The following is a 21,004-nucleotide window of genomic DNA, read 5'->3' as shown; positions in this document are numbered from 1 at the left end:
TCATATAGGAAGGGGACAAATGCTTTTTTTCTAGTTCAATGAATCAATGGTCCAAACTTGTGAAACTTAACAAGTTGTCTTTGCATTCAACAGCTTGACAGATATTATACTATATACTATTGTCTGTGCCCCCCAACACACACACAGACCAAAAAAGAAAAGTAATTAGGATAAGCTCCATGTGTAATTACTCCAGAATTGTCATCTGTTGAACAGGTTCATGAATACTGACCTGAGGGTCTCCAGTGTACAGTGTGGACTCCCCAGTCCAACGCAGAGCGCCTTCACGCCTGAATCGAGTAGATCATTATTGCTTAGATCCATTTCTTTCAAATTAGAGGAGCTGGAGCTGAGAACTGATGATAACTCCTCACAGCATCTCTCTGACAGGTTACAGCCACTCAGCCTGAAGAAACAGTAGTGATTACATCATTATTTGTATTTTATGTTTCTGTTAACACATTATACATTAAACATATCCAATCAATCCACTTTATTGTCACAACACAGTTACAGGTAAAAGTTATAGAAATATTATTTAAAAGAAATTCAGGCTTTCACGTTTGCATTTCAAGTGGTAAAAGATTACAAGTAAAAAATGGAAAATGAAAAGAGCACAAAAAGCCTGAAAATAGCACCATGTTAAGATCAGTATTCTGTCATATATATTAAGAGGTCAGAAATCACATGTAGTGCATTCAATAAAGTGCATGTCAGTGTCATGTCAGCATCAAAGTCTTAAAGGAAGACCAAAAGTCCAGTATATTAGTATATACGGATATACGGATATATACGGATTTGGAGCCGGTATCCTGTGCAAGTACCATTAAGCTAATAGAGCCTGCCTGCTCGCTCAGGGGATAAATTGAATCTTGACAAAATTCATGTCAGATCCTGTGTTTAGGTGAGATATGACCTTTGACAAGATCTAAATGTCTCAATAGGAGCACACACACACACACACACACACACACACACACACACACACACACACACACACACACACACACACACACACTTTACATTCATTTAACTCTGACCAATCTCCCTGATTTTCTATCTACAAAAAAGGGATATTTTAATATGGAACTATTGGAGACAATATATTTCTATTATGAAATGTGATATTTCTATCACACACACACACACACACACACACACACACACACACACACACACACACACACACACACACACACACACACACACACACACACACACACACACACACACACACACACACACACAAAAAGAAGAGTAATTAGGATCAGCTCCATGTGTTATCACTCCAGAATTGTCATCTGTTGAACAGGTTCATAAATACTGACCTGAGGATCTCCAGTGTACAGTGTGGACTCCCCAGTCCAACACAGAGCTGAGTCACGCTTGAATCGCACAGATAATTATTGCTTAGATCCATTTCTTTCAAACCAGAGGAGCTGAGAACTGATGATAACTCCTCACAGCATCTCTCTGACAGGTTACAGCCACTCAGCCTGAAGAAACAGTAGTGATTACATCATTGTTTGTATTTTATGAAACATCACATTATACATGAATCATATCTAGTTATTAGCATTAGCGAAAAAAAACCAAGTGACTTTCAATGGAACTTTAAAAACATTTCAGTTCATATTTGTATAATTGTATTTGTTTGTATGTCTATCTATCTGTTAGTAAAATAAGTCATGAACAGATGGCCAAGATTTCATGGAACTTAGAGGGTAAATTCAGTAGACTGCCATGACAAGATGATTAAAGTTGAGGTCAAATAGCCTGGCTACTGCTGGCTATTGTGCAAATTATAGATTATAGATATGTCTGGATTATAGTGTGTCATTGTCGCTGCAACTAGCCACCACAATAATGTGTTAATACAGAACATGAGTACATGGGGCTCGCCCTATCTGTGTGTCTGGTGTAGCTGGTATGATTGACATCAATTGGATCTTTCAAAACGCATTCGCACGCAATAAATTCCACGCAGAGATGCACATTTTCACGCCCGATGTAGTTCAGCCGTGACTTTCTTTCTACTAACACTGAACCACCTGCTTTCTGTAAGCCTACAGCGAGGAGCTATGACCCGGGTGTGGGAGGTAACGCTAGCTGAGACCTGCGACCCACACTGACTTCATTTGGGACTTCCACACTGACTATAACCTTATAGATTGTAATTGACTGTTGTTTTTTATCCTTATGGATGGTTTATATCCTGGCATTGTAAAGCAGTTTGTAACATTGTTTTTGAAAAGTGCTTTAGAAATAAAGTTTTATTATTATTAATGTATTATTATAATCATTATTATTTTGTATAATTATTAAGGTTTCGAGGCCTATCAGGCTCGAAGCCTTATTACGTCTCTACACTTTCATTATTCTTCCGCCGCTTTTGGCAGTTCTGGCCTAACCGCGTGGTCACTTTTTACAAAACTCGGCAATATGGTAGAGGGCTATGCCAAACGGCAAAGGCCCGAAACTCACAACCATTGGCCAAAGGGTGGTGCTGTAGCACTCAATTGAAAATGCCAACTTTGAACAGGTACAACTCATGCCCTGTTTGACCCACATCCATGACACTTCGATACACACATGCGTCTCCTCATGCCTAACAACTTTCACACTCTGACTTTTGACCTCTGACCTTTAGATCTCCCACCATTTCGAATTATATGAAAAGCAGTTAAAATCAAACTCCTCATGGGATTTTTGAGCAATCTGCACAAAATGTTTTACACATGAACTTTGGACCTATACCGACAGACGTGAGCAAGCGGATTTTCCATAAGGGAAAACGTTAAGCTTTTATGAGCCAATGAATATTGCAGTTTTATGAAACTGATTCGTCTGCCCCTAACACATACATGCAGACTCACATTTGTTTGAAACTTTGCAATATTGTAGAGGGTCATTCTAAGTATCACTGAAACCAATCTTACTCCAATTGGTCAAAGGGGGGCGCTATAGCAATTTTTTGAAAATGCAAACTTTAAACAGGCAAAAGTCATGCCTCGTTTGGCCGACAGCCGTGAAACTTGTGTGTGAAAAATGTGCCTTGACTCATGAGGAACATATCTATCACTTTGACCAGTAAGCTCCGCCCTTAGATTTTACGCCATATTGAGCAGTTTGAAAAACATTTAAACCCAGGATTTCTGAGCAATTTGCGTGAAACTGTGTCAAATGTGTGAGCTCCTTTTTCACCAGTTCAGGTCTGTTGGTCCAATGGCTTAATCATCTGCCTTGAAACCACAGGGACGCCGGTTCAAATCCCACCTCATGCAGACTTCATCTCAATTGCATTGCACACGACATGACTGTATCAATGAATAAACGTGCAATTGTTAAATGAAACGCTTATTGAGAGTAGTTATTTTCAATGTATGATGTACTTCATTCCCTCTTTTGTTTTGTTTTGTTGGATTCTCCTTTTTCACTGACTAAGACTGTGGATTGAATAGCTTGATCAGTACAGTGTTAACCTCATGTGCCGAAGGTCCACGGTTCAAACCCCACTCATCACAGTTTACATTTAAATTGCATTGTATAAAACATGACCCTGTTAATTCAGACATGTGCAATTTTTAAACAATAACATGAAATGCTTTTGAGAGTAGTTGTTTTTTATGTATGATATACTTTCTTGTGAAAATAGCCGATCTACAATCTCACACCTTTTTAGATAGCAACGCATTGTGAACTTGTAGATCGACTATTTTCACTAGTTTCCATTCCGAGGAGAAAAAAAAAAAACTTTATTGCTAAATGTTTTGTGAACCAGTGATCTAGAGTAGTTAGCGTCCTGTCTATCCAATAGCTCAGTCAGTACTGCGGCCATAGCTGAGTGGTTAGTGAGCCCGCCTAGGGAGCCAGAGGCCCTGGTTGCCCCAGGTACGATTCCAGGCCAGGCCAGCAAATGTGTCGATGAAATGAAATGTGTCCCTGAGCAAGACCCTTAACCCCTAATTGCTCACAGGCCCTCATTGGAAACTAGGCCGCAAGGACTTTCATGAACGGACCTGTTAAAGGAATTATCCTTATCCTTTACACTGTCTACCCGCAAGTCTGTAGGTCCCTGGTTCAAACCCCAATTCAACCAGTCCAAATATAATTTACTGAACAAAAATCATGACTTTGTTAATTAATGGATGTTCACTTCTTCTCACTCTGTCACTGCCTCTCTCTCACTCTGTCACTGCCTCTCTCTCACTCTGTCACTGTCTCTCTGTCTGTCTGTCTGTCTGCCTCTCTCTCACTCTGTCACTGTCTGTCTGTCTGTCTGTCTGCCTCTCTCTCACTCTGTCACTGTCTGTCTGTCTGCCTCTCTCTCACTCTGTCACTGTCTGCCTGTCTGCCTCTCTCTCACTCTGTGACTGTCTGCCTCTCTCTCACTCTGTCACTGTCTGCCTCTCTCTCACTCTGTCACTGTCTGCCTGTCTGCTTGTCTGCCTCTCTCTCACTCTGTCACTGTCTGCCTGTCTGCCTCTCTCTCACTCTGTCACTGTCTGTCTGCCTGTCTGACTGTCTGCCTCTCTCTCACTCTGTCACTGTCTGCCTGTCTGTCTCTCTCTCACTCTGTCACTGTCTGCCTCTCTCTCACTCTGTCACTGTCTGCCTCTCTCTCACTTTGTGACTGTCTGCCTGTCTGCCTCTCTCTCACTCTGTCACTGTCTGCCTGTCTGTCTGCCTGTCTCTCACTCACTCTGTCACTGTCTGCCTGTCTGTCTGCCTGTCTGCCTCTCTCTCACTCTGTCACTGTCTGCCTGTCTTTCTCTCTCTCACTCTGTCACTGTCTGTCTGCCTGTCTCCCTCTCTCTCACTCTGTCACTGTCTGCCTGTCTGTCTGCCTCTCTCTCACTCTGTCACTGTCTGCCTGTCTGCCTCTCTCTCACTCTGTCACTGTCTGCCTGTCTGCCTCTCTCTCACTCTGTCACTGTCTGCCTGTCTGCCTCTCTCTCACTCTGTCACTGTGTGCCTGTCTGTCTGCATGTCTGCCTCTCTCTCACTCTGTCACTGTCTGCCTGTCTGCCTCTCTCTCACTCTGTCACTGTCTGCCTGTCTGCCTCTCTCTCACTCTGTCACTGTCTGCCTGTCTGCCTCTCTCTCACTCTGTCACTGTCTGCCTCTCTCTCACTCTGTCACTGTCTGCCTGTCTGTCTGCCTCTCTCTCACTCTGTTGCTGTCTGCCTGTATGCCTGTCTGCCTCTCTCTCACTCTGTCACTGTCTGCCTGCCTGTCTGTCTGCCTCTCTCTCACTCTGTCACTGTCTGCCTGTCTGTCTGTCTGCCTCTCTCTCACTCTGTCACTGTCTGCCTGTCTGTCTGTCTGCCTCTCTCTCACTCTGTCACTGTCTGTCTGTCTGTCTGTCTGTCTGTCTGTCTGTCTGTCTGCCTCTCTCTCACTCTCTCACTGTCTGCCTGTCTGTCTGTCTGCCTCTCTCTCACTCTGTCACTGTCTGCCTGTCTTTCTCTCTCTCACTCTGTCACTGTCTGTCTGCCTGTCTCCCTCTCTCTCACTCTGTCACTGTCTGCCTGTCTGTCTGCCTCTCTCTCACTCTGTCACTGTCTGCCTGTCTGCCTCTCTCTCACTCTGTCACTGTCTGCCTGTCTGCCTCTCTCTCACTCTGTCACTGTCTGCCTGTCTGCCTCTCTCTCACTCTGTCACTGTGTGCCTGTCTGTCTGCATGTCTGCCTCTCTCTCACTCTGTCACTGTCTGCCTGTCTGCCTCTCTCTCACTCTGTCACTGTCTGCCTGTCTGCCTCTCTCTCACTCTGTCACTGTCTGCCTGTCTGCCTCTCTCTCACTCTGTCACTGTCTGCCTCTCTCTCTCACTCTGTCACTGTCTGCCTGTCTGTCTGCCTCTCTCTCACTCTGTTGCTGTCTGCCTGTATGCCTGTCTGCCTCTCTCTCACTCTGTCACTGTCTGCCTGCCTGTCTGTCTGCCTCTCTCTCACTCTGTCACTGTCTGCCTGTCTGTCTGTCTGCCTCTCTCTCACTCTGTCACTGTCTGCCTGTCTGTCTGTCTGCCTCTCTCTCACTCTGTCACTGTCTGTCTGTCTGTCTGTCTGTCTGTCTGCCTCTCTCTCACTCTCTCACTGTCTGCCTGTCTGTCTGTCTGCCTCTCTCTCACTCTCTCACTGTCTGTCTGCCTGCCTGTCTGTCTGCCTGTCTGTCTCTCTCTCACTGTCTGTCTGCCTGTCTGTCTGTCTGCCTGTCTGTCTCTCTCTCACTGTCTGCCTGTCTGCCTGCCTCTTCCTGTCTCTGCCTTATCCCTCGAAACCGCTTATTGCTGCTTGCAGCTATATTTATTATTATTATTATAATAAAAGGAAAGCGGTCAGTCCCGAGTCAGGGCAGTGTTGTGTGTACCAGGCATGCGCGGCCGCCACGGTAAACACCACAGTGGTAAAGCACCACAGTAAAAACAACAACACTGAACAGAACAGAGATAGACAGACAGACAGAACAAACACTTTAGCTGCTGTTTGTGGTTGTAAATATAAATATTTCCATACCCCCATAGCAATCCACACAGACTTAAGATAAATGAGGTAAAGAAAGACAGGCAGACAGAGCTTCCTACATGCATCCCCCAGCTGATAATCATTATGATTAATGGATGTGTTTACCCGGGTCAGGCTCATCCGACGCCTACGCACAAATACACACAATTTATTTTAGTCTATGTTTGAGCAAGGTTCCTAATTAACCATTTTAACCCTTCCATTCCTATTTTGGTAATTCTTCTAAAATTGCAATAAATAGCCGATCTACAAGCCCACAACAAATCATGAAGCAACAGGTTGTAGATCTGCTATTTTTGTTTTGTTTTGTTATATAATTTACATTATTTTGTATAGGAATTAAGTGGTTAAATGATTGTATTTTCTTTCCTATAAAAGAAAAATTACACATTAAATGTATCCAGTTATCAGTTCACCTACAGAGCTCTATTGGAGACTTTGATCACTGGCAGCAGCCCCAGAAAAGCCTTCTCTGAAGCTTGGTATTTCTTCAGGTCAAACACATCCAGCTCATTTCCTGATGACAGCAACATGTAGACCAGAGCTGACCACTGAGCAGGAGAGAGTCCTTCTATGGAGAGACTTCCTGTATTCAGGTACAGTTGGATCTCTTCCTCTAGAGAATGATCATTCATCTCATTCAGACAGTGGAACAGATTGATGCTTCTCTCTGGAGAGGGATTCTTCCTGATCTTCTTCTTGATGTACTTGATTGTTTTCTGATTGGTCCGTGACATACGTGACATACTACTGACTAATACCAGTCTTTGTAAGAGAGCCTGATTGGTCTCCAATGAGAGGCCCAGCAGGAAACGGAGGAACAAGTCCCAGTGTCCATTTGGACTTCGTAAGGCCTTGTCTACAGCACTCTGGTAGAGGTGTGTTGTCTTAGATTTGCATATAAGCTCGGACCACATGGAGGTTGACAGTAGGTTGACACCGGTATTGATGAATGAGACAAAGACATGAAGAGCAGCCAGAAACTCCTGAACACTCAGATCGACAAAGCAGAACACCTGGTCCTTGTACCACCCACCCTTCACCTCTTTAAACATCTCTGTGCACACTCCTGAGTACACTGCTGCATCATTGATATTAATGCCACACTCTTTCAGGTCTGCTTCATAAAAGATCAGGTTGCCTTTCTCCAGTTGTTTATAAGCTAGTTTTCCCAGAGACAGAATGATCTGATCTGGACTACAGTTAGGATACTTGTCCATTGTCTGTTTGAACTGAACCAACATGAAGTGGATGTACATCTCAGCCAGGGTTGTTGGCAGCGTTTCTTTCCCCGCTGTTTTCATCATGTCTTCCAGAACTGCAGCAATGATCAAACAGAAGACTGGGATGTGACACATGATGTGGAGGCTTCGTGATGTCTGGATGTGAGAGTAGATTATTCTGGCCAGGCCCTCATCATCACTGAATCTCTTCATGAAGTACTGCTCCTTCTGGGGGTCAGTGAACCCTCTCACCTCTGTCACTCTGTCAACATACTCTTTAGGGATCAGAGTGGCTGCTCCAGGTCGTGTGGTTATCCAGATGCGAGCAGAGGGGAGCAGGTGTCCACTGATGATGTTTGCCAGTAGCACGTCCACTGAGGTTGGATTTGTTTCGTCAGTCCATGTGTTATTGTTCTCAAAGTGTAAAGGAAACATCCACTCATCTAGACCATCAAAGATGAACATAACGTTGGAAGTGTTGAAGCTGCAGATTCCTGCTTCCTTGGTTTCACCAAAAAAGTGATGAATAAGTTCCACTAAGCTGTATTCCTTCTCCTCCTTTTGTATCAAATTCAGCTCTCGGAAAGTGAATGGAAAGATGAAGTGGATATTCTGGTTGATGTTGTTTTCTACCCAGTCCAGAGTGTATTTCTGAGTTAAGACTGTTTTACCAATGCCAGCAATTCCCTTTGTCATCACTGTTTTGATTGGTTTATCTTGTACAGGTTTAAAGATGTCTTCTAATTTGATTGGTGTTTCTGGTCTGGCTGGTTTCCTGGATGCTGTTTCAATCTGTCTGACCTCATGTTCCTGATTGACCTGTCCACTCCCTCCCTCTGTGATGTTGAGCTCTGTGTAGATCTCATTCAGAGGTGTTTTTTGTCCTTCTTTTGTCATCCACTCAAACATACACTGAAACTTCTCCCTCAGAATAGACTTAAGTTGTTGTTGCCAGTCAGCAGCAGCAGTTTCTAAATGACAAAATAACAGAGGACATCAATAAGTGCATGTTATGGTAAATGTGCTTCTCAAATGAGGTCTTGGTAATTCAAAAGTTAAAGAGGATCATGCATCTGCTTCCATAGCTGCATAACTATGTTAAAGTCATCAATTTGATGTCAGATTATATAATACATTGACAATGATGAACCACTTATATAATTTATCATACTATAAATATCAGCAAGCTCACAACGTGGGGCTACGCGTTGTGAGCTTGTAGATCGGGTATATTCGCTATAAAACAAAAAAACAACAACAACAGTAGTAGTTAAACAACAGCTGAAGATTCGGGCTTCCTATTGTTATTTATCAAATATATATACATTTTCTTATTCATCTTTAGTATTATAATATCACAATTAACCACTTAAACCCTATATATAGTACTTAGTTGATAGGAGTCCCCCAGGGCCCCATAGTAGGCCCGCTTGTTTTCGCTCTAAACTAAATATCTTCACAGAAGGTAGCTAATACAAGCTCACAACATGCCACACTGCAACGTGTTATGAGCTTTAAGATTTGCTATTTTCCACTGAATTTACGCCCCAAAATAGGGACTAGGTTCATGTTGTTTAATCACAGTGAATATATTTAATACATTTAGCCAATCAAGAGAGAGAACCCTACAAATATAATTTATCAGCTATAATTGTATAGTGTTCCAGTTCCAATTGTCATCATCAAGAAATTCATCACAATTCATCATCATGAAATTACACTTGTTTATCCTGTATGAGTTGTCAGGAGTTCTCAAGAGTTTGTCTGAGAGTTTTGTCTGAATTATTACTAGTCCACACCATGGAGGACAGCAGTACAGTGTCCTTGTTTAATGTGTTGTTGTTGTTGATAAACAACAACACAGCACAATCAAATAACACTTTTGGTGGTAAACTTTAAAATAAAACCCATGTTATTGTGGATTCTAAATAAAACCGAAACTGAAAACTGTTTAAACATCAGTTAAAATAATAACATAATAATAAACAATAGATAGGTAGTAAGAGAAGAGAAACAGACATACCAGGTTCTAGATCACTGTTCACGTTTGATGTTGGAACTCTTGTTCTTAGGGGAATTCCTATACAAACATGCAAGCAAAAACACGCACACACAACATATACATACCACACAGAGACACAATACAAATGTCAGCTATTTCCATGAACAAATGAGAAGCAGTTCTCTGAGTATGATGCTAAATTGGAGCTTAATTTAAAAAAATAAAACACAGAATAAACATGTGTTTGCGTGTGTGATGCACTTTTGATCAAATAAAACACAAAACAACCATGTTTTATGAAAGCTCTGTACAATTAATTTTGAGTGATGTTGTTTTTGTTGTTGTCATCAGAGTGAGATGGCAGCAGTCAAATAAGAAATACATAGAAAAACATTTACTATAGTCACTTGTGCATTTTATAGATAGAAACCATTTGCTTTAATTTTTTCATCAGATTCATCATCAGTGGCTGCATCATCAGAGTACAGAGAAAAGATCAGTTTCATTTCACGTTATTACAGTCAAGTTATGAAATCAACACCAGCTTCATTTTAGGGCTGCTGCAACTATCAATTATTTTCTTTGCCTATTATTCTAGAGATTCCTTTTATAATTAATCTAATAGTACTCTAGAAGGGCATTTTTTTTAATATAAATGTATTTTTTTAATACATCAACAACCATTATTTTATACTTCATCGCACAACAATGTTGAAAATAGCAGATCTACAAGCCCACAACGCTTTGTGATGCATTGTGAGCTTGTAGATCTGCTATTTTCACAATGTTTTGTTTGTATGGTTTAAATTGCTTTAAATTTCTCATCTGTAGCCTAATACGCCCAAAATAGGGATAAATTATTAATCAATAATTTGTTATTAAATTATTGATTATTGATTGTTTTATAATCGATTAAATTGATTAGTTTGATTAACTGTTGCATTCCTTGCCATGTGAGGAGACGACCCATATGACCCAGTGAACTGGTCACTTCACACTACTTTACTACTCTGTTTTATCACCTCTGGGTCCATATTTATCAAGTCTCTCATGGTAGGAAAGTGCCCAACAAGGTGATCCTACTTTAAGACACAGGAGGAGGAGCATGTTGTCAATATTCATTATTAGTATGGAGCTCCTGTCTCCGCCAGAATGTAGGAGAGCTTGAGAGCTGATCTAACATGTTAGGAGTAGTTCCCAGCAGATGTGTGTACATTCTGAGGACGAACAGATGTGTTGCATGGGAACACTTGATAAGATCAAGATTATTCAATGACTTTTGTATATCGTTTGGGTAAATATGGTCCTGATTAATGTTATAATAAATATTCATAGGAAAACTAAACTGGAAGGACAGTTATGTCTGCTCCCCACATCTCTGCTATGATTGTAGCAAATAGTCTTGCACATGCACACACACACACACACACACACACACACACACACACACACACACACACACACACACACACACACACACACACACACACACACACACACACACACACACACACACACACACACACACACACACACACACACACACCACATTTAGATCATTGTCCCAAGCACAGATGAAGATAAATATATATGTGAATTGAAAAGTGATACCACAAAGTGGTTGTGGATGCAATTAACTACATGATCCTTGATGTTGTGGCCAAATGATCCGGTATATTTTTTGGTGGTCTGCTTTTTCAAAATTGTAAATCAATGAGATTTATTTATACATTTTGGCAAACAAACTTTTGCCTATAACCATAGGCTATTTAGTTTAGTATATTTGTTTTATTTATTTATTGATGTGGAAGACCAAACCTAAACAACCACTGCAGGTGTCCATTAACCCATTAAAAGCGGAAAAGCATCTGTCCTTTTAGATTTGAGCTATATAGCACATTGGGTCTCAAAGTGGGGTCCAGGGACCCCTAGGGGTCCTTGGGGGGGGGGGGTGGTTCCAGGGGGGTCCCCAGCAAAAGTGTAATATAAATCACTTTCACCACTTTATCCATTATTTTATACTTTGGCTATTCAAAAAATTAATTAGTCCATATTTTTCAATAAAGAAGTGTTTTGTTCCCGTCTGTGGCCAAACGCCATTTTCCCCCCTCGTTTACTTCCTGTTCACATTGAGTGTAATTCCGGATTTCACCGGATGCGCCCCGTCACCACCGCCCATTGGGAACTTCCGACAGAATTGGCCACAGACGGGATTAAAACACTTCTTTATTGAAAGATATGGACTAATACATTGCACAAACACGCATTACACCAAGTTAACATTTGGGGCAAGCGGGTAAGCACCTTATGTTTAGCATTTGTACATGTTTGGAGAAGTACGGTCTTTGGAGCTGACATTCCAGGGCAATCTGGGGGTAGTAGATAAGACTCTCGTAGAGATAAAACATGTTAAAATCGATAAAATACATCTACGAGAGTCTTTATCTAAGGCTATATTAGATAAAGAGAGAGAGAGAGAGAGAGAGGAAATGAACAGTATCATTATTTTTCGTCCACAAATACCTACTGTATCTGTCTCAAATTAAGACGGATCACTGATTGTCTGCGCCTCTCTGTGTGCGTCTGCTCTCCTCGTTGATTGGACAATGGACATGTGAGTGCGTGCGCCCGGCAGGGTTAGGTTTCGATTGGACATATACTTCGTTGAGCGCTGTATCGCGTACCGAAAATAGCCGATCTACAAGCTCACAACACGTCGCGCTGGGACGCGTCGTGAGCTTGTAGATCGGCTATAATTCTGTGCGTGACACAGCGCTCAATTAAGTATACTCAAGCTTTACTGGAGATGCAGCGTTTAGAGAGTAAGAAAGGGGCAATTCTCTTAGCCTTGAATGATGCCTTAGAGTAGGGCATTTGCGTTTTTTTCACTATTTATTTTTCACCATAATAAATGCTGCATTCATGGTCTGGAGAGGGCACCTTTTTACCAACGGGTAAAAGGGCAGGGGCTCAAGCCCCCTTTCATGTCTATGTGTACACGTGCATGTTCTGTATAATGTTACAGAGCAGATCTCCATCTCTTGCTATTCCATGTTTGACCCAAAGGGTCAATTATGTTCTTTGTGATTATTCTTCGATTACTTTTTCGACTAATCTAAGTCGAGAAGCGCGTTTTTGATATATATATATATATCAACAAATCGATTAACCATTTATACTTCATCGCACAACAGTGTTGAAAATAGCAGATCTACAAGCCCACAACACTTCATAATGTGTTGTGAGCTTATAGATCTGCTATTTTCACAATTAGTTTTTTTTTTTTTGTCACTTAGATTTTTATTAGATTTTTCACACATACACATACAACATATAAAAATAAAATAAAAACAGTGGGAGACAGACTACGCATACGTAAAAAAAGATCAACAGGGAAACATATCATTTCAATTCAGTCATGACTGTAGTATCACAAGGGCTTGACTTATTTATTATTATTATTTTTGTTTATATTATTTTTCCTCACTCTCTGGGGGAGCCTAGGTATTTCGTCTGGTTCTTTATCTAGTCTTCCTCTCATTATATTTTACATCCCCTCTTTATCATTAATTTGAATCACAAAATCCCCCTCTTTATCTGAATTATACTGTGACTCCAAAGAAATTTTCAGTTATTTTGTACTGTATCCACATATAAAAAAACAAGACAAAAATGTGACTTCCAAACACAGGGTAAAAAACTCTGTGACCCCTAAACCCTCCTAACAGGGTGTGGGGGCAAACCCCATCTTAAATGGGGGCCCCACCCTAGGCAACTAGTTCTAATCCCATCCTTGGGTTTCCCCAGCACCTAGCCATCCTCCTCTTAACATAAAAACCTCTCTGTTGGTACATTTCCCCCCCAAACATGAAAAATTAAAAAGACTCAAACATTTTCGTTTGTACACACAGCCCAACTTTCCACTCTAATCTCCACATTGAGTTGGTGGTATCCCCAAAATATGTCCTTTGAATCAAAACAGTAGGAGGGTTCTTTATTTATTTTGTTGTTTCTTGTTCTTTTTCTTTTCCATTCTTAAATATGTCTATTATCATGACATCAATTTCTTCTTCTTTTCTCTGTAAATTGTCCTTAGTTTGTCATTTCCCCTTTCCCCCCTCCACCCTCATACCAACTCAATGTTACCTCTTATCTCTTAGCATGTTGTATTCAGTTCTTTTTTAAGTACACTCTCAACTTTTCTTTGGCTCTCTTCATCGCTCCTCTTTCCCCCTCCGTTTGTCTTCGCTCGTCGGCTCCATGGTTCGATCCCGTGCGTCCATCCTCCTCCGCCGTTAGGTCCACAGTCGACACAACGTATCTCCCGTCTTCCCTCGGCGATTCAGCGTCTCGTTCCCCGCTTGGTTGTCCCACCATGTAGCCTCTCTCTCTCATGGCTTGGGTGACCTCTGCCGCATTTCTGTAGATCCTCACTCCGTCAAGCCAATGTATCCTCATCTTCGTGAAGGGGGTCTGGAAACGTATTCCTTTTTCTTTTAAGAGTTTTTTGGCAGGGAGATATTCTTTCCGTATACGGACAACTTCGTGTGGGTAGTCGTGGTCGAAACCCAGTTGTTTGTTACTAACTTGGATCTTTGTTTCCCAGACCTTTTTAAGCACCATCTCTTTCGTCTCAAATCGAAGAAAGTTAATCACAATGGATCGGGGGGTGGCCGATGGGTTGTTCGTTTTCTGAGTGCGGGCGCGGTATCCTCTCTGTATGTGGAGTTGGGTCCCTTTAGGTAGAACAAGCTTCGTTTGAAACAATTGATCCATATATTTCACTACTGAATCCCCTTCTATACCTTCCAATAGACCGAATACCCGGATGCTGCAACGCTTAGCGTTCCACACGGTTCACCAACCCCGTCACCACCACCTCATCTGCCCCCGTTTTCCCCTCTTCCATTTCTGATATGTGCATTTGTGTCTCGTGTGCACCAGCCATCAACGTTGCCATCTCTTCATCGTGTCGTTGAATCTGGTGGTATATCTCCCTGCGAAAACTTATGATTTCCTCCTTCATTCCCTTTTTCACTTCTTCTTTAAACGACGAGAGCTCCTGTTGTCTTTCCTGCTTGTCAGATTTTAGTTCTTTAGAGATATTAGCGAGTCCCGTTCGCAGTATTTCCGCGAGGTTTTCGTCCATTATTTTACCCCTTAGTTCCTTCTCTATGTTGGCGATTCCCTCATGTAATACCTCGGCCAGGCCCCCGTCCATTTTCCCATTCGAGTCTTCTTCTCCGCCCGTCGTCGTCGTTGATTCTGTTACTTTATTGTCCTGCTGTTTGTCTTCGTGTGTTTTTACGGCCAGTAAGTTACCAGTTATTTCTTTCCTTATATTGGCGATTCCCTCACGTAGTATCTCGGCCGTGTCCCCGTCCATTTTCCCATTCGAGTCTTTTCCTACGTCCATCGTCTTCTTCGTTGATTTTGTTACTTTATTTTTCTGCTTCGAGTGTTTCTTCGGCTTCATCTGTGTCTCCTAAACTTTACTTTTCATTCCTTTTCCACTTTGGTTCTGTTTTTGTCGAGTTATTGTCGAGTTATTATGTCCAACTTTAGAGAGCTAACTACTTAAGCTGCACCTCACTCCGCCATCTTACCGGAAGTCCTTTCACAATTAGTTTTATGTTTTGATTTGCTTTAACATTTTCATCTATAGCCTAATATGCCTCCGCCGATGGTCTTTCTGATCTAATACCATACAGTTTGCTGTGTGTCATTGTTCCAAAGATACGATGCAGGCAGTTCTTGCAAGCAGATAGTATTTTATCACTCCACGTGCAAAACAATATCGTCAGGGTCCAAAATGTTGAACCAAACATTATGTACAAACATTTCGCACCACAGCGATTTAACCAGCGTTCAAAAGCCATTTGCCCTTCCAGGTCGAACCTCCTAACTATGACAGTGAACCTGACGCTTAAATAACCAACGGTCACATAAATCCAATTGGCATTTTTCACCCATTTGGCTCCTATAACTACTTTACAACTCTGTTTTATCACTTCTGGGTCCATATGTATCAAGCCTCTCATGGTAGGAATATCAGTCCTAAGTGCCCAACAAGGTCATCCTACTTTAACCCATTAAGACCGGGAACGCATCTCTGTCATTTTAGATTTCTTTGGCTATTCAAAAATAGCAGATCTACAAGTTCATAGCTATGAGCTTGTAGATCTGTTATTTTTGAAAATATGTGCAAATCTTTGAAAATATATTTTTTAAAGTGAACATTTGTAACTCAATTCTTTGCTTCTGGGGATTCTTCGAATGTCTTCTTAATCCTAACAATTAAAAAAAAAAACGTATGTTGCTATAATAGCAAAAGGACCCCCAAAATGACATGTATTTGGCCGTGGACCCCCATCTCAAAATATGTTGTTCCAGGGACCCCTCAGAAGCAAAGATTAAAAAATGTTCGCTTAAGATTTGCACATATTTTCAGATTTGCACATATTTTCACAGTGTTAATTTAGTCGACTAAAACTATGACGAAAAGTGTTCCTCGACTACCTTTTTTTACTGTCGAAAACTCATTAAAAACTAAATAAAAACGATGTTATGGTGACTAAAACTATGACTAAAATACTGTCAATTTAGTAAAAAATAATAGACTAAAAGGTTAGGGAGGACTACAGGATAAGAGATCCAGGTCATTTTATGACGGTGTCATACTCCAAAAATAGCTGATCTACAAGCTTACAACACCCTGCGGCACGTTGTAAGCTTGTAGATTAGCGTTTTTTGGCATGCAGCTATAAATCAGGCGTTACGACGGCATCATGGCAAGTAAAATCTTATGATATTTAGTCAACTAAAACTAGACTAAAACTAAAACACTTCAGATGACGAAAATATGACTAGATTCAACTAGATTGAATTTCTATCAAAAGACTATGACAAAAACTAAAAAATAATTGCTGTCAAAATTGACACACTATATTCAATCAGACATTAATAATGTGAGTGTGTGTACGTGCATGTGTGTGTAAACATGTCTATGATCCTACATATTCTACATATAATTTAAGGAACCGTGGTGTGTATGTGTGTGTGCGTGTGTGTGTGCGTGTGTGTGGGTGTGTGTGTGGGTGTGTGTGTGTGTGTGTGTGTGGGTGTGTGTGTGGGTGTGTGTGTGGGTGTGTGTGCTCGCGACGGGTCGCGCCCGACCCGTGTGTGTGTGTTGGCGACGGGGGACGGAACTGTTTAAGCGTGGGTGTGTGTGTTCTCTGTGGCTCTACGACGCGGTGACGGGATGCACGCGTGCGTGTGTGTTGTAGTACACAGTACAGAGTACAAACTCACTTTCCATCCCTGATATACTGTCAGTGCACAGCGCATAACCCAAACTGCACACTTTGGGTGCTCATATTCCCCGACGGGTATGGTATAGTAGCTGTTAAGGGAACAGAATCAAACATGAACAACATTGATCAGTACATAATGGTACTGTATGTCTGTTTCTCTTCTGTTACAACCTGTCTATTGTTTAGTAATACGTTATGATAGTTTTAACAATGTTTTTTCTTAAAACAATGAAACTTTATTCTGACAGTAATCATTGCTATTATAGTGTTTGTTCAATATCAGGAATCTCCCCATCTATCCACCTCTTTAGTAAAAAAGAAATTTCATTTTAGGTTTGGGATACCGATCTTATCCAATCAGGAGAGAGAAGCTCATGAAGACTATTTATCAGCTTGAATTTTATAGTGTTCCTGTTCCAACATTATCTGTAAATTATTTTGTTTCATCAGTCAGTGTTGCTAAGTCTGCTTATTATAAGCGACTTTGGGCTTGTGTTCTTCGTAAAGTTGCTTGTAAATATTGGTAGTTGCAGGTTGCAGGTTTTTGGGGCTTTTTTCCAAAGTCTAGTTTCTTATTAAGGCTTGCTTCCTAAAGTTGACTTAAACAACATTAGACAATAAAGTTTGACTGAGCTCCATAGTCTGTCATGATGCAGGTCTGTCCACAACCTAACCTCATGTCACCAGGCTTTCCACAGTCAACAGTACCTAGATACAGCTTGTAACTCTTTTGTGTGGATTCCTCATCAATTTAGTGGTAGTTTGAATAAATATCTTTGCTTTAAATATTATTGAAAAGAATGTAATTAATCACAGGAATTTGTGTGATTAAGTAGTACATTTTTGCAGCTGTTTGACAGCTCTAGTTGTGTGTTAGTTAGGCTAACATGGCTTCATTACAACATTAAGGTTATTTTAATTAAATTCACACCAGCAGCTGTAAAGCTGAACAAGCAGCAGAGGGAGAAGATTATTAGAAGTGCTTTCAGGATGCTGAACACATTAACCCATTCAATCCAGGGACACATCTCTGTCATTTTGAATTTTTTTGGCTATTAAAAAATAGCAGATCTACAAGCTCATAGCGCGGCACCGAGTGCCGCGCTATGAACTTGTAGATCTGCAATTTTTTTTTTATCGTGAAAATGTGTGCAAATCTTTGAATATATATATTTTTTCAAAGCAAACATTTGTAACTCAAATCTTTGCTTCTGGGGATTCTACAAATGTCTTCTAAATCCTAGTTTTTGGAAAAACATATGTTTCTTCTATATCAGTGGTTCTCAAACTTTTTCATGTCAAGGACCCGCCAAAATGATATTTATTTGGCCGCGGACCGCCATCACAAAATATTTAGTTCCAGGGACTCCCAGATTTGAGTTAAACATTTTCCCTTTGAAAAATATATATTATTCAAGATTTTTTTTTTAATAGCAGATCTACAAGCTCATAGCGTGGCACTCAGTGCCGCGCTATGAGCTTGTATACCTGCTACTTTTGAATAGCCAAAGACATCTTAAAATGACACTGATGCGTTCCCTTCCCGGTTTTAATGGGCTAAGACAGCAGGGGAGGTGATGTTGACAGCTGAGCTGGTAGCAGGAAGGTGCAGCAACAGGTAGACAATATTCCTTTCTTAGGAAGGAGCTCCTCTATACCAGAATTTAGGGGAGCTCAAGACAAAATACAACACAACTAATTACAAACACAATTGTCAGAGAGAGGGCGGGGAGATGTTGAGAACCACTGGCCTCGACCCTGTCGAGTTTAGTCCAAGTCAAACTTTCAGTGTGATTCTTACAAGTGATTGTGAGATGCTTGATGAAACAGACTCTGGAAGTGGTACATTTGTGTAACCAACAGTAACAATGATCTAACCGTGATACATAAATACATACAATATACATTTGCAGGCCGCTTTAAATTAGAATTATAATTTGATGTGGACGATGAACTCATAAACCTAAACAATCACTGTGAGTGTCCATTAGAGGTCCATTAAATTACAGCCTGAGAGGCATCGCTGCTTTGTTTCAATATGCAACAATGCTGGCTTTTCGTGGAGTGTAATATGCTAATTCTAATCACTTTAACCCATTGAAACCAGGAAAGCATTTGTGTCATTTTAGATTTTTGCGTTGGCTATTCAAAAATAGCAGATCTACAAGCTCACAGCGCGTCACTTGGTGCCATGCTGCGAGCTTGTATATCTGCTACTTTTTAACATAATAAACACCCCAATCAGAATAAACGAACCCAAACGAGATTTGAATCTGTTGCAGAGTGGTGGTTTAAAACTGTTCACAAACCGATCAAAAGGAAAATTGGGTAAGACTGTATGTAAAGGTTGGGTGTATAATGCATTGTAGGTGCATTTATTATGCATTATTATGGCTTCATAACACTCATTATAAATATTTATAATTAGTATTATAAGTGCTGGTCATGATGCATTATACGTTCAGTGGAACAGCACATCATAACTATCAGGTAACACTTTACTTAAAGGTTGTGTCTTATAATGCATTATAATCAGTGTTGCAATGCTGATTTGGTATGTGGTTGCACTGTGTTTTAATGATGTGACGCGCACGTCGCTTAACACCTACAACAGGTCACACAATGGACAATTGATATGCATCTAGGCTCCTTTCTATGTTAATTTACCTGGCGTGAATCGGGAGCCTTTGTAAACTTTGTTGAGGTGTGAATTTAAAGTCGTTTTAAATCTATGTGTGTGCCTGCACGTGCTCCTGGTCAAATAGGTTCCTGCATGGCGTGCAAGGACGTCGTCCCATGAGCATTTTACCCCTGATTATAATGAACTTATAAGGTTTCATAACACTTGTTATAAATGTTTATAATTATGCATAACTTATAACAAAGACACTTTATAACTGACTAAGTTATGGTAGTTATAATGTGTTGTTCCGCTGAACTTATAATGCATTATGACCAGCACTTATAATACTTCATAAATCTTGTTGTAAGTTGTTTTGCATAATTATAAACATTTATAACTAGTGTTTTAATGCCTTATAAGCACATTGCATTGCAGACCCAACCTTAATATACAGTCTTACTGAAAAGGGTTCCATGAAAACAACATAACCTGGTTACTATCTACTATGTTCTTTCAGTGCACGCTCCATTTATTGTGCAACACATGTATTTGTTACAGGGAATGCATTTGGGGATTCATGAGTTATGATGTCTCATGTCATCATTTGTTTGTGTTTGTATGTTTTAATGGTTACGGAATTCATGGGCGTGGTTATGGAATACCATGGTCCATAAAATGTGTTTTACCGTTTATCAGGCCCATGATTTGTGGGATGAAATGTGATGCCTCAAATCTCATGCTGATTTCTGGTGCTTCCACTTCATTTATCTGGATCAGAACTTTGATTGGCCCTTTAACATGCCCATACAAAACACTATGTGATTTTCTTTTTTTTACTGGGCTTTTTTCAGTGCCAAATTGTTTGGAGACAAGATGGTATTCTGCACAGCTACCAAGTCTGTATAAAACAATTGCGACACGCATATTAAGAGGTGGTAACTCTGATGGTGACTTCACCTGGAGCCATTAAATCCCTCCACCAGTCCACATAACTTTATGAATGATTGGCGTGACATCCGAAGGTTTTGCTTCCATTCAAGATTGGAAAAAACACAACTCTATCCCTCCATTCTTTTCTGCAGGCCTTATTCACTGATTTCTAGTGTTATGAGGAGGCAGGGCAGTACGTTAATTATTGTTGTAACCTCAGTACGATCATTACAAAGTTGTTCTTGTGCTCGCCTTCTCCTCTTCATTGATCCCAGTAGAATTAAGCATGTGTTGTTATCATGCTGCTGCTTGATTAGAGCAAAACAAACGGCATATACTGCACTGAACAGACCATTGATATCCATCTTTAAGGACATTATTCAAACATG

At 40.7% G+C, this 21,004-nt stretch overlaps 1 protein-coding gene across 4 annotated transcripts in view; it reads right to left on the bottom strand.

Moving 5' to 3' along the window:
• The window catches only part of LOC308080764 (NACHT, LRR and PYD domains-containing protein 3-like), a 167,440-nt gene that overhangs the window by 135,049 nt on the left and 11,387 nt on the right, over nt 1–21,004 (bottom strand). For all 4 annotated transcript variants that reach the window (XM_080422733.1, XM_080422731.1, XM_080422732.1 and 1 more), the window contains exons 7-10: nt 9,771–9,827; nt 6,945–8,718; nt 1,329–1,496; nt 233–406 (exon numbers count right to left, since the gene is read on the bottom strand). In XM_080422733.1, coding sequence (XP_080278859.1) covers nt 233–406; nt 1,329–1,496; nt 6,945–8,718; nt 9,771–9,827 — 2,173 coding nt within the window. The remainder of the gene's footprint in view (nt 1–232; nt 407–1,328; nt 1,497–6,944; nt 8,719–9,770; nt 9,828–21,004) is intronic.

This window comes from Gymnoscopelus braueri (assembly GCF_963280865.1).
Source record: "Gymnoscopelus braueri genome assembly, chromosome: 24".
Lineage (NCBI taxonomy): Eukaryota > Metazoa > Chordata > Actinopteri > Myctophiformes > Myctophidae > Gymnoscopelus > Gymnoscopelus braueri.
The sequence above is the reverse complement of the archived record's forward strand: the minus strand, read 5'-3'. Positions and strand labels throughout refer to the sequence as shown.